Raw genomic sequence first — 13,190 nt, 5'->3', positions numbered from 1 at the left:
TATTCTCCCATAGAGTGCAGCAAGATGTAAAGAAGTTTATAAAAATAGAAAATAATAATAGTGAGTTTACTTTCAGAGCTTGGGTTGGGTAGGCACACTCCCTAGCTAAGCATTTTTGGTAGACCATCCATGAAGTATGCAGGATTCCTCTTCACACCTTAGTGAAATTATAAACTACTGTGCTACGGTAGGACTTAGACTTCTAACATATTTTCCAATTCTAGGATTTGGGGATCCTAAGATTATTTTACTCTGAAAAACCAGTCTAGAGCAAAAACAACAAAAATATACTTACAGTGCTTTGTTTTAGCTGTGGTCACTATCAAACTGTCAGTTATTATGGATTTTAATTGTGTGTCTTCAAAATCTTTCCTCTTCTTTTTGATCCTTCAGATAAAAATGGTAGAAAGGCCCAAACTTGCTGCAATGCATGGACATTATGACTATTATTATGCCCAACTTGACGTGTTGAGGAAGAGAGTGCACAAACCAACTTACCACTGTGTTCCTCAAAAAGATTCTGGAGTTGAGGAGAATTATAATCAGAAAGAAAGCCACAGTCCATCACCAGATCAATGGTAATGTTAGAGTCTAACTTAAACTTTGGTCCTCTGAAAATATCTTGATATAACAGCATTTATTCTGAAGCCCTCCCAATTCTCCTAAAGCAAATAATCCAAGAAGAACTTCCAAACTTTCCATCTTGAATACTTAATTCACAGTTCCCTTGACCCTGTTTCATCTCAAATCTAATGTAGCTTATCTTCTTATTCATGGAGCCATTGAACCATGAGCAGAAATTCATACTCCTGAATTTTTCCTGTTTTTTTCTTCCTTCTAGTAAATTCCACCATCTGGGAGGATGAAAATAGTTGTATATGTGTCATTTTCCAAAGAAATTATTAATATTAATCCATAATAAGTGAATTATAATCAAATTATCATTTGAGACATATTGAAAAGTGAAATACCTTTCATTTAGCATTTTTTTTCTTGGGATCTTTCATTTGTGTGCCAGTGTGAGGAATAGAGGTGAAGGAATGGGATACCATCTTGCTCTCAAGGAGCTCAGAGCATAGTGCGGGAAATGGACAAGCAACGGGGGTGTCAAGGCTAATAGTGCAGGAAATGGGCAAGCGACGGGCGTGTCAAGGCTATTGATCAGATACCTGCCCAAAGCGTGACAAGATTCTGGAAAGGGTTTTTCTTTTTCCCTCCAACACATTGTATGCAGACCATGGATGGACTGATCCGATCCTGAAGAAATATCACTGCATCAGAATATTTTTCTGTTTGATCCTCTCCTGTATCACCAATTGGTACAGTTCTCTTTGCTTCCTTTCTTCCTGATTCCCAAGTACGCATTCTATAACTTCGAACTACTTCTTGAATTCAGAACTTTCAAGCCACAGGTAAACTGTGAATCTCATTAAGAAATCTAATAAATAAATAAAATCTACTCCTTAAAATTGTGCCTAAGACTAGTAAAAATTCCTACTCAAGCTGGACATTTTTATTTTCTAAGGCCTGCTGAATACCTTCAGAGGAAATTTGAAGCTCAACAATATAAGTTAAAAGTGGAAAAGCAGTTGGTAAGTAAAATTCCAATTACTAAGGGCAATCAGGAATTTCCTGCTCACAAATACTCATGGGTCCTTAAGTCAAAGTGCATTCCACATAGAGGATGAAGACTACCCTTCACCTTCTACAGTTTTTAATAGCTTAAGAAGAATAATGGAAATGTGCCTGAATCACGGTCTGGGGGAAGCCGGGTTTCTTCCCTGGCTCTATCACTCGCTGTGTGACCTTAGGCAGGTCATATGACCTCTCTGAGCCTCAGTTTCCTTTTTATAAATGACAGTTTGGGGGTAGATGAGCTTCAAGGTCCCCTTCAGTGCTATAGTTCTTCGATTCTAATTTATTAGACTTCTATACATTTTTTTAAAGATTTTATTTATTTATTTGAGAGAGTGAAAGCGAGAGAGCTCAAGTAGGGTAAAGGGCAGAGGGAGAAGCAGACTCCCCACTGAGCAGGGAGCCCGATGTGGGGCTTGATACTGGGACCCTGGGATCATGACCTGAGCCGAAGGCAGCCACTTAACTGACTGAGCCACCCGGGCGCCCCGAGAATTCGATACACTTTTTTAAAGGTGACTATTGTATTTTATTTGAAATGAAAATTAACCTTTAAGTATAGTGGCAGAGTTGTGGGGCTGAAGGAGGCTGGATGTGCATCCTATTTCGGTCACTCTTATTTTGGGATGCTCAGAGGCTCTAGTTCTATTCTCCTACTTAACCTGATGCCCCAGGGTGGCTCAACTTTTATAGAACTTTAATTTCACAATTATAGTTGAACTGTTCAGAAAATGGATCGAGGTGTCTTACATGGTAGCGCAAAATATTGATTGCTAATGATAAACAACACAAATGGTTTTATTAATTTTCTTTGCTTTTTAAATGTGTCATACTGAAACTAAGAAAATTCTACTGCCCACTCCCCAGCAGTGAATTTGATTCACGATATAATTCTTGTTTAAAGAAAAAGACCCAAGGTCAAATGAGAAGACATTTGTTAATGCAAGTATGCTTCACAAATCATTTCATTCAATTGATAGGGTCTTCGTCCATCTTCTGCTGAGCCAAATCACAACTGGAGACAAAAGCTAAGAAGCAACAGAGAAGAGTCTCGATTCCAGGAGCTGCAGATCAGGAGAAACGAAATGAAGGAACAGGTTAGAAACAGTCTGATTCCAGATCTACCAGTGTCCCTGCATCCGTGTCTTTTGTGCGGCATAGGGTATTACTTATAGCATCGGCACTATGTCTGAGGGAGAGGCCTCTTGCACAATCCCTGGACACACTCATGTGGAGCTCCATGCTGGGAGTTTTAGCGGATACAGAGATTTGGATTTCACCTCCTCAGAGAATGCAGCAGAGCGAAGCTCATAAGGCTTTCGACCTCAGATTGATAATGTAATTGTCCACCATTACCATTTCTGAAATTTGTATTCATGTCCCGGGCTGCCTTACTTAACAAAGTATAACGGACTGGGGTGGTTTAAAACACCAGAAATGTATTGTCTCCCAGTTCTGGGGGCCAGAAGTCCAAAATGAAGGTGTCAGCTGGGCCATGTTTGCTCTGAAACCTGGAGGGGAATCATTTCCCTCTCGCCAGTCTTTGACATTCCTTGGCTTGAGGCTGCATGACTGCGCTCTTTGTCATCACGTGGCCTTCTCTCTGCATGTCCCTGCCTTCACGTGGCTGGCTTCTTACACCCGTGGTGTTGGATTAGGGCCCCATTCTACTCCAGTATGACCACATCTTAGCTACCTTTGCAATGACACTATCTCCAAACAAGGTCATGTTCTGAGGTACTGGGGGTTAGGAATCCAACATATCTTTTTTAGGGGGGGAACAAAGTTAAACCCATAAAAGTGGGCTATATAAAGTAATTGTATGTCACTGACACATTTTGGGTTATATATAAAAATGAGATCGCCCAAAGCCCCCCTCTCACTCACAGGGAGGGAAGTAGCCCAGCTGAAACGTAAGGCAGATTATCATCTTCAGGAACACTGGGTTTTCTAATTCTTACTGTTGATCACACATTCTTTAAATTCATAGGCTGTGTAGAGATTACTCTGTTCAGTTGTTCACCAGCATTTAAAACTTTTGAATTGGGATTGTCTTCCAGGAATATTGGAAGCAGTTAGAGGAAATTCGCCAACAGTACCACAATGACATGAAGGAAATTAGAAAGAAGATGGGGAGTGAACTGGAGGTGAATACATTTTGCTCCTAAAGGAAACATGGTTCTACTGATTTAGATCTAACTAAATTGAGCAGGTTTCAAAAGTAAGGCTCTCCTCATAGAAAAGATAAAATGTTATCATGCAAACTTTTAATAGGAAAGCTAACGTTTAACTGAAGCTTTTATTATTATTTACTTGAGACTACCCACGCTGGTGAGGACATCTGAGACTCTCCGTTAGGAATGGCTCTTATTAAAAATATTCATTGTCTTCCTTGTGAATCAGTCAATACTTATTGACAGAGCAGCTACTTTATACCAGAACTAGATTAGATGCAGAAAGTAAGTCCATGCCCCTAAGGGAGTGAAATGGATGAGCATTTATTGAGTTCAGCTATACTGGAGTAGCCTCATATGCAGGGGTAAGGTTCGAAAAGTCTGGATAAGGCCACGTTTGAGTGCAGTCAACTTGAAAAGTTGATTCTTGAAAATCCCTTAAAGGCACCACGTTGGAAACTCATCTTCCATCTCTCAGATCACTGCTTTTTCAGTAGAGCTCCAGCTGAGACAGCTGGCCTGGGTCTGTAGACCATGTTGCATGAAAAACACACGGATGTCTAACCGTAGCACCACCCTCATGCCCTGGAATGCTCCTCCTATAAGAGGCCTGTGGTTCTGAGGCCTGCTGAGGACGCGGCTGGCCTCCAGCTCACGGGCATGGTGTGAAATTACCCACACCGCTGGACTTGATTTCTTTCTCCCTCTCCCCCACCCCTGAGGGCACATAGATGAATTAATATGGGTGAAGGGAGCATAGGGTACAATTCAGCTGTACGTGCTCGGGCTCCGAACTAGAGTGCTCACATACTTTATCTCATCTTATTCCCCATGATAGGAAAGATAAATAATTCATCCAAAGTCACTTTGAGATTATGCGGCGGGACTAAACATCTGATTCTGAAACCCCTACTCTTTCTAACATATGCACTTCTACTCTCAGAGAGTTGGAAAGATACGACACACATGTATGAGCCATGATTAAGACTGAATGTAGTTAAGCTCTGTAAGGGCACAGGAGTAAGGATGAGCCAGGTGAGCGTTTTCATGGTCTAATCTGGTCTGAGAAGAGGAGCAGAGTTTGCAGAGACAGAGCTGAGGGGGAAGGCATTCTGCAGGAACCACGCAGAGGTCCACACAGGACTGGAGGCCCTGGAGCGGGGAAGGTGGGAGACAGTTCTCTCTAGAGCAGGGGATTGGTTAGTGGTGAGAGCCTTGTTTTTTAAGGCATGTCTGTGATGGGAAACCGGAGTCCGGGAAGAATGGATAGCAGACTTTTCTAGAGAGACCATGGAAGATGCACGTGGGGCATGCCGAGGGCAGCCACAGGGGAAAGGAGCTGGAAGGAAGGCACTGTTCCAGCCATTTCCACTGATGGCGCCTTGGCAGTGGGAGGAGAGCGTTTCCTCACTAGAAATCCCACTCAGAACTGGCCACGGTCCACACTGTGGACTTCAGAACCCACTCAGAACCAATCCGATTGACTGTGTATAATTTGTACTTTTAGGAGGACTCACAAATAAGTCATAAAACCTATGTAGTGAAGAAAAGTGACCTGCCCGTCCACCAAGAGGCACCTGAGGAAAAAGCGCCTGTGCAGGTGACGGTTATTATGTGATGATAATGGGTTTCCCAGCGAGCTGGCTCTAGCCTGGACGTTCTCAGCCCTCACCGTGCAGGGGAGCCGTGGGCGAAAGTTCTTAAAAACTCAGATGCCTGGGCTCTACCCCAAATGGCCTGGAGTGGGGCCCAGGCATCCTGTTTGCAGCACTTGGCTGGGTGGTTCGGTGTGCAACCCAGTTTGAGCCCTGCTCTTGTGCGCGTTTGAGAGTTCAGCGTTCTGGATGGTGTTCAAGTCAGGGTCTCAGACACATGGGTCAGAAATCTGATGGTTAACGTCTTTCTACTTCAACCTTGCATTTTTGGTGGGAGGAGGGAACTGGGCAGAGATGAATTATCAAATGGCTCTCAAGGAGTTTTGTTTTTTTTTTCCCTTTTGGGAGGTCTTTCACCTTTATCTTCAAGGTGCCATGAGGGCTTGGTTAAGGGCAGGTGAGGGGGAACCCATGTTGGGTGAAGACCGAAAGTTTTTTGCCTTGTGAAAGACCCTGGAACCTTCCATGATGTGATGCCGGGGAGCTCTAAAGTGGACTGAGTAGGGGAGATGGGGCTCCCGAGTCTAAGATGGGTGTATTTTAAGGAAAATAGAGAAATGGGACACTTCTACAATTGAGACAACCAGACTACACAATCCAATCAGACAGCCAACTTCACAAAGAAAGTAAGATACAAAAGTCACAGTCCTGTTTCAGAGTTCATGATATTGCAAGGCAGAAAAACACCCTTCCCAGGGTTGCAGGGCAAACAGGTAATAGTCAAGCCAACACATCCTGTGTGTGAAGTACCTACAGACGAGGCAGCAATTAATTCTAAGGGAGAGATGATAGAGACCTCGTGTAAAATGGTGGAGAGAAGAAAGCATTAAAACACACACACACACACCGTGGAGACTCATATGCTTCTGGCTGGAAAGGGGTGGTACCATTTACTACAGCCTGGGTAGAGTGGGGAGCAAGCCTGTGGTGGGGGGCAATCAAGAGTACCACTTCGGACATCAGTTGAGTTCGAGAAAATCTGAGGGCTTCCATGCCTCCTTCACTGCTCCCCCAGCACAGAACATGCTTTCCCCAGACCTTCATATATGCAAGGTGCAACATCATTGCAGGGTTTATGCCAAATGCCGACATAGGCTGTTCCTGCATTACTCTCATCCCCAGCTCATCTTCTGTGCTGTTACCCTACTTTATTTCCTTTCAGCACTTAGTACTTTCTGAAGTTATGTTGTTAATTTACCTCATGGATTACCTATTTTATTCCAGTAAAATGTAAGTTCTGTGTCAGCAGGGACCTTTGGGCACATTCACTGCATTAACACATTGTGCAGGACAGCGGCCCATGGTGGGTGCTCAGTATGAATTTGTGGACTGAATGTCGAAGTAAAGATGATGCTAAGTAAGCCGCGGAGTATGTGAGCCTGTAGCTCAGAGGGGAGGAAAGAGCAAACCTGGAGATACACATTTCAGAGTCCCTGCGTAAAGGTGGTGCTTATATCCGCTGAGGAAGACAGGGCCAGAGGGCCCAGGACCGGACGCTGAAAAAGCTCAGAACTTACAGCCCCTTTGACACTCTTGCCATCTACTTTCAGTCATCTCTTCTTTGAAATTGCCTGTCAATTTTTTGAGCCCTCTCCTTCCTTTTTACTATCATGAGCAGTGCACTTTTCTTGTTTTCCTGATTACCGTCGTAAGCCTCTTAAGGGAGGGATCCTGTAGCCAAAATTGCATTCTTACATAAGTAAAATCTTTAAAAAAAAGCGGGGGTGGGGGGAGACTCCTGGGTGGCTCAGTTGGTTAAGCATCTGCCTTCGACTCAGGTCGCGATCCTAGGGTCCCTGCTCAGTGGGGGGTCTGCTCTTCCCTCTGCCCCTCTTTGCTTCGAGTTCACTCTCTCTCTCTCTCTCTCTCTCTCTCAAATAAATAAGTAAAGTCTTCAAAACGTTCTTGAATTAGATTAGATTGTACTGGACCAGAGTGACAAGCACTGTCATATTATGGAATTTTCCCCACTGCAATGCCACTGTTCAGTGTATTAATATTTCAAGTTAATGGGTGCTGTGTCCAAGTTTGTAGTGAGTTTTTAGTGAATTATTATTAACTTTCCTTTACCAAGGCATGTTTTTATTCTCCAATTAATCATGGGATTCAATCCAGAAGTCAAATAATATAAACAGACCATGCTGTGAATTCAGGGATTGTGAAACTATAATTGTTTGATCGATATTAAATGCTAGATATTAATTTGTCTCTAAACTTGCAGGACATTGAAAGAGACTTGAAACAAATTAGAGTTCAGAACATAAAGGAAAGTAAAATTCTAGAACAAAACTGTAAAGCCAAGGTAATAAACATTTTGTCTTACAGTGTCATATTAACCGGCTCGCCGGGGGGTCCCCACCTTGCAATCTGGGTTGCCTACAGGATTCCCCCCCCCCCGCTATTTTATGGACTTGCCTAATTTTGCGATGTTTGATGAATGGTTTTAAGTATCTGTAATGTCAAATAGGAGTCGTGATTTTAACATTTTTATTGGATTGCTAAACTGACATTATTTTCCTTCCTTTCTTCTAGAGAGGGGTGAAGTTTGAAATTAGTTTAAACCAATGTATTTCTGATGAAAACACCCTCCAAGAGGAAGAGGTATGCCATTAAATATTTATTTCCATTAACAGATACAAGAAAAATGAGTGTCTTAATAGCACATTTAATGAAATTTTTCCATAGGTCATAGGGAGAGTTTTCTTAAATCTTCCTAGAAGGATCTCTGGGGTTCAAGCGCGTCTCCCAAAATGCTTTTTTACCCTCCCACTCTTTTTTCATTGAGATCCTTCCCTTAGGAAGGGAAAAAGGAAAGGAAAAAAAATTTATTTTTCTCTTATGAAGGAGTTATTTTCCTCATAATATTAACTTTTTTGTCATTGCCAAATTAAAATAGGAGACTTAATTATAGTCAGCAACGAATATACTTACCTAAAAAATTGAGCAGATACCCTGAAACCATGCACATTTATTTTAGGTCTTAATCAGGTATTGGTAACTTTGTGCAGGTCTTTGGGTGAATCTCAATTATGCACTCAGGCTCTCACTGACACAGTGACAAATGCACAAATAAAACTCAAACCTCATTTTATTACTTGTATTCAACATCTTCTTTAATCCCACTTTTTACCAGACCTGCTAACAAATATCAAAATCAACTGATTTGTGTTTCCATTTCACCTTCTCTAACTTTGCCTTTTAAATGACCAAAAGTTATGTGTGTGGACATATAAGTTCTGTATCACATCTGATACGCAATTTCTTTCTTTCATGTTCTTCATTAGCTGAAAAATGTTTAATGTTATCATTTCTTTCAGATTTTTTGTTTTGAATAGACTTCATGTTTTAAAGCAGTTTTGAGTTCATGGCAAAAATGAGCAGAAGGTACAGAGATTTCCCGTCTATTCCTGGTCCCCTTACATGCACAGCCTCTCCCCACTGGGGTGGAACATTTGTTACAACTGATACACTCAGACAGACACATCATAATCAACCAAGCCCACAGTTCACATTAGGTTTCACTCTTGGTTGTGTACATTCTATGGGTTTTGACGTAACGACCCATATCCATCATTATGGTACCACATAGAATAGTTTCACGGGCCTAAAAATCCTCTGTGCTCTCCTTACCTTTGAGATTTTTCCTACCATTTTGTCACATAGAGACTTCTTAGAGTGGTGACTGTTAACTCTCACCTCTTTAAGCATTAGGCATCTTAGTGTCCCAGAACTAGGAGGATCAGAGGGGGCTCGTTTCTGGGTTGGAGTGGTACATCTACAGTGCTCCTGTCAAGTCAGGTGCTGAGGTTGGCCTGGTAGTATAAAGGGATGGAGTCAAAAAGTTTTATCTGCCATGGTGTTCACCCTTTGTTATTCAATGCTTTGATGTGCTTGAAACAGAGTGATCATTTAAATATTGATTATGGGGTGTAAGAGTAGTTTTAGGGACCCGTATTGGGAACATTGTGCACCTAAAGCAAGGCGTGGACAAGATAACCTTGAGAGTTCTGTAGAATGGAACCTCAGGAGAATAATATCGAAGGCAGCAAGTCTGGATAAAATCAAGTTGCCATATGATCAGTGCTTGTCACTGTTGACAAGGAGAAGAAACACACTCCTGTTTCTGTCTTGTTCCGACATAGTTCCAATTTTAAAATGCTATAATTTATTTGTTTAATATACGTATACTGAATACTTACCATATGCCTTGGGAAATGTTATTACTGGAAACACGAAAAATTTTTTTGACATATTTTTTCCTCAAAATATGGCTCGCCGTGAAACACTGTGGCATTGCCTTAGGCAATGGATGTGCAAAATAAAACTCTGACCTTTGAGCATGGCATGAAGCTTAAGGAATATAAGTGCGTGAAGGAGTATGAAGATTATACAGACAAAGCATTTGAAGAACTCTGTTGCCCAGAAGCAGGTACGTGTCGTGCCCCTTGAAAGCCGGAGATAGAAGGGGTGTTTTATCAGCAGTCCGTCACAGTCCCCGTCCTCACTGGCCGGCAATGCCGTTGTCCTGGAGCTGGGCAGAGCCCCGGCTCTGCCGCCTGAGACCCGGCCGCGTGTTCTTGCCCTGTGCTGTCTCCTTGGGCAGTCGCCCCCAGCCAGTACCCCCACGCCAGCCACTTTTCTCGTTATCTGCTGGAAGGTTCCACGGACTTGTCCCACTAGCCTCGCAGACTCAGCATTTGTCCGGTTGAATTTCAGAGCTCTTCCTTCCCAGTGAGCAGCCTGGCGGGCTCTCCCCTGAGATGCTGCTGGAGTTTTCCTCCCCGTTCCCTCTGCCACTGGTTTCGGGCCCGGTCATCTCAGAGCAGTGGGGTTGAGGTAGTGAGTGCTGGGACTTTGGAGGCCCACAGGAGTCTGGATCCCAGCTGGCGCTGCCGCCTTCTGATTGGGTGACCTTTCACAAGTGACTACAGTGCTCTGAATCTCTGCTTCCTGTAGGAACGGGGATAATAGTACTTGCCACACAGGCTTACTGGGGGCACTAAAGTGAAATTTGATATATAACTATCTGGCACATGGTAGGTGCTTAATAAATGCTATTTCTAACTTGCCCCCCCCCTTTCTTTTGCCTCTTGCCGTACTGCCTTATTCTCCTATGTGTTCTTCTTTTCTCTAGTATCTCCCCCTTCATTCTCTAAGTGGCTGCTGGAGATTTCTTGTTGTATTTTTGGGTAATGCCTGCAGGATTCCCCATTGTCCATTCCACATAGTATCCTATTTAACACTGTGGGGCCTGATCTTGTTGTGAGCCACCTTTCCTGCCCCAGCACCCCTCTTTCCTACCACTGATGATGGGATCCAGACAGCCTCCTGGAGCACCCCCCTCTCTCTTATAGCTGCGTGAGCATTTGCACACCTTGGCTTGGCTCAGTTTCTTCTTCCTGGAATAATACATCTCACCTCATTTCCATCTGGAAAAACCTTTGGTTCAGCAGGCATCTTAGTGAGAACCTCCCATGTGCACAGACTGTGCCAGGTGCTAGGGATCTCAAAGATGAATGCAAAGGGGGTCCGCCCTCAACATCCCCGTGGTGTCGCGAGCCGAAGAGAGGAGGCACAAAACATGTTTTCTGAGCCCACACACTAATCATCGTCAGAGCGCCGGCTGGCTAGAGTCAGGAAGGTACCCACTCCTACAGAGCTTGGCATGCTCAGGAGCTGGGGCTTTATCCTGCGTGGTGACCTTCAGTCGAAGGGAATTAACTCCTCTCTGTGGCGGAGACAGATCATGCTGGCTGCAGCGTCAGGAGGGTGTGGGGCAGCGGGGCTGCGGGCAGGAGGAGAGCGGCCCAGGTGGGAGACGACAGGCGCTCCGGCCAGAGCAGTGCGGTGGGAACAGACACGCAGTGCGAACCACTGAGTGTGGGGGTTGAGGACGAGAAGGAGGTTAAAGACCCTCCTAGTTTTAGGAGCGTCCTAATTCAGATGGATGAAGCTGTCACCAACCAAACAGGCACACATAGCACGCAGAGGGAGGTGAGAGGACATAGTATAACGCTCTAGATTTGGGACATGTTGGCGTTCAGGTCTTTATGAGCCTCAGCGGGAGATGCTTAGAAGTTGCTAGCTGCGTGAGAAAGAAGCTCTGGAGCAAATCAGGGTTTCCTTAGCATACACAAGGTATTATCACAATCACCTTAGCGATGGTCAAAAATTCCTAGGCAGAGGGACTAGGGTGAGAAGGAAACGAAGCTTAGGACAGACCTTAGCAATGTTTAGACAAGGTTTGGGGAAATCCGGAGAGAGCAGAGCCAAAGGAGGAGGGAAAGTTCTAGAAGGAGGGTGCAGGGTTGGCAGCATCAACCGGAAGAGAAAGGCCAAGTGAGGTGGGTTAAGTAACAGCCTACAGATTTGGTCACAAGGAGCCCTTAGTGGCCTGAGCGAAAGTTCCAGTGAAAGTGATGAATTCCAAAGTTATTCTTTGTGTAAATTTGCTGGGAAAAGGAGATCATGAGTTGTAGGTCTCAAAAGACATAGCTGCTCTTTTTTTTTTTTTCTAGATTAAAACGAGTTCAGTTTCATACCGAAAATTGTCTTTTAACTTGTCTGCATTCCTATAATTATAGTTCAGGTTGAAAAAATTTTCCATAGGTTTTGACCATCCATATGTCTCTTGTGAATTATGTGCTCTTATCCTTCATCCCTTTATCCACTGAAAATGGCATTTAGTTTTTCCTTTATAAGACTCTTTAGGTTAAGGCTTTACCTGTAATATGTATTACAAGTATTTTTGTCATTTGGTTTTTGGATCTCATCTCTAGTAACAGCAGCAAGTGTATGTGTGTGTGTGTGTGTGTGTGTGTGTGTACATATATAATTTAGGAATAAACTTTATGAGGATTATGCAGAGCATGTGAAGAATACTATAAAACTTACTGAAGTATTTAAAGATCACTCGAATAAATGGGGAGAAATAACATTGTTATATATTAGAAATATTCTTTCTAAATAAATATATGGAATTTCGCCAGTTTCGATCAAAATCATCAAAGCCACAAAAAGATGGCGACATCTTGGCAGACTGGAGAATCTTAGAGACTCTTAAGCAGACAAATTTAGAAAAGAAGAGCAGTAAAGGGGCACATACACTTTCAAATATCAAAATATATTCTATTATTCTGCAAATTATAAAATAATATGATACTAGCACCAGAACAGACAAAGCAGTGAAAAGAAGAAATAGTTTAGAAACAAACCCTAGGATGGATGATAATTCAGTGTATGCTGAAAGTTACATCACAAGTCAGGGGGAAAGAAGGGCTCCATCAAATAAATGCTGCTAGGCCAATTGGTTAACAATTTGGGAAAATTGTGAAATCAGACCCTATTTAATGATACAACAAAATAAATTTTTAAAAAACCAAAGAGTTTATACATAAAAAATGAAGTTATATATTAGAAAATGAAGTAAAAGAACAATCAAAATCAAAAGGCAACCTATGGAATGGGAGAAGATATTTGCAAATGACTTACTTGATAAAGGGTTAGTCTCCAAAGTGTATAAAGAACTTATAAAACTCAACACCCCAAAAATGAAAAAGCCAATTTAAAAATGAGCAGAAGATGAAGTCCCAAGGCACATACTGCATGGAGCACTGGGTGTTATACGAAAACAATGAATCGTGGATCACTACATCAAAAACTAATGATGTATGGTGACTAACGTAACATAATAAAATAAAATTTTAAAAAAATAACAAAAAAATGA

At 42.7% G+C, this 13,190-nt stretch overlaps 1 protein-coding gene across 13 annotated transcripts in view; it reads left to right on the top strand.

The window, feature by feature from the left end:
• The window catches only part of NEK5 (NIMA related kinase 5), a 57,442-nt gene that overhangs the window by 24,953 nt on the left and 19,299 nt on the right, over positions 1–13,190 (top strand). For all 13 annotated transcript variants that reach the window (XM_073894614.1, XM_073894618.1, XM_073894619.1 and 10 more), the window contains 8 exons: positions 394–578; positions 1,526–1,592; positions 2,616–2,732; positions 3,696–3,782; positions 5,317–5,409; positions 7,686–7,766; positions 7,997–8,065; positions 9,767–9,893. In XM_073894614.1, coding sequence (XP_073750715.1) covers positions 394–578; positions 1,526–1,592; positions 2,616–2,732; positions 3,696–3,782; positions 5,317–5,409; positions 7,686–7,766; positions 7,997–8,065; positions 9,767–9,893 — 826 coding nt within the window. The remainder of the gene's footprint in view (positions 1–393; positions 579–1,525; positions 1,593–2,615; positions 2,733–3,695; positions 3,783–5,316; positions 5,410–7,685; positions 7,767–7,996; positions 8,066–9,766; positions 9,894–13,190) is intronic.

Source organism: Callorhinus ursinus, unplaced genomic scaffold, assembly GCF_003265705.2.
Source record: "Callorhinus ursinus isolate GAN/ISIS: 27379988/994484 unplaced genomic scaffold, GSC_fseal_2.0 scaffold7, whole genome shotgun sequence".
Classification (NCBI taxonomy): domain Eukaryota; kingdom Metazoa; phylum Chordata; class Mammalia; order Carnivora; family Otariidae; genus Callorhinus; species Callorhinus ursinus.
Note: the sequence above shows the minus strand (reverse complement) of the source record. Positions and strands in the feature narration are given on the sequence as shown.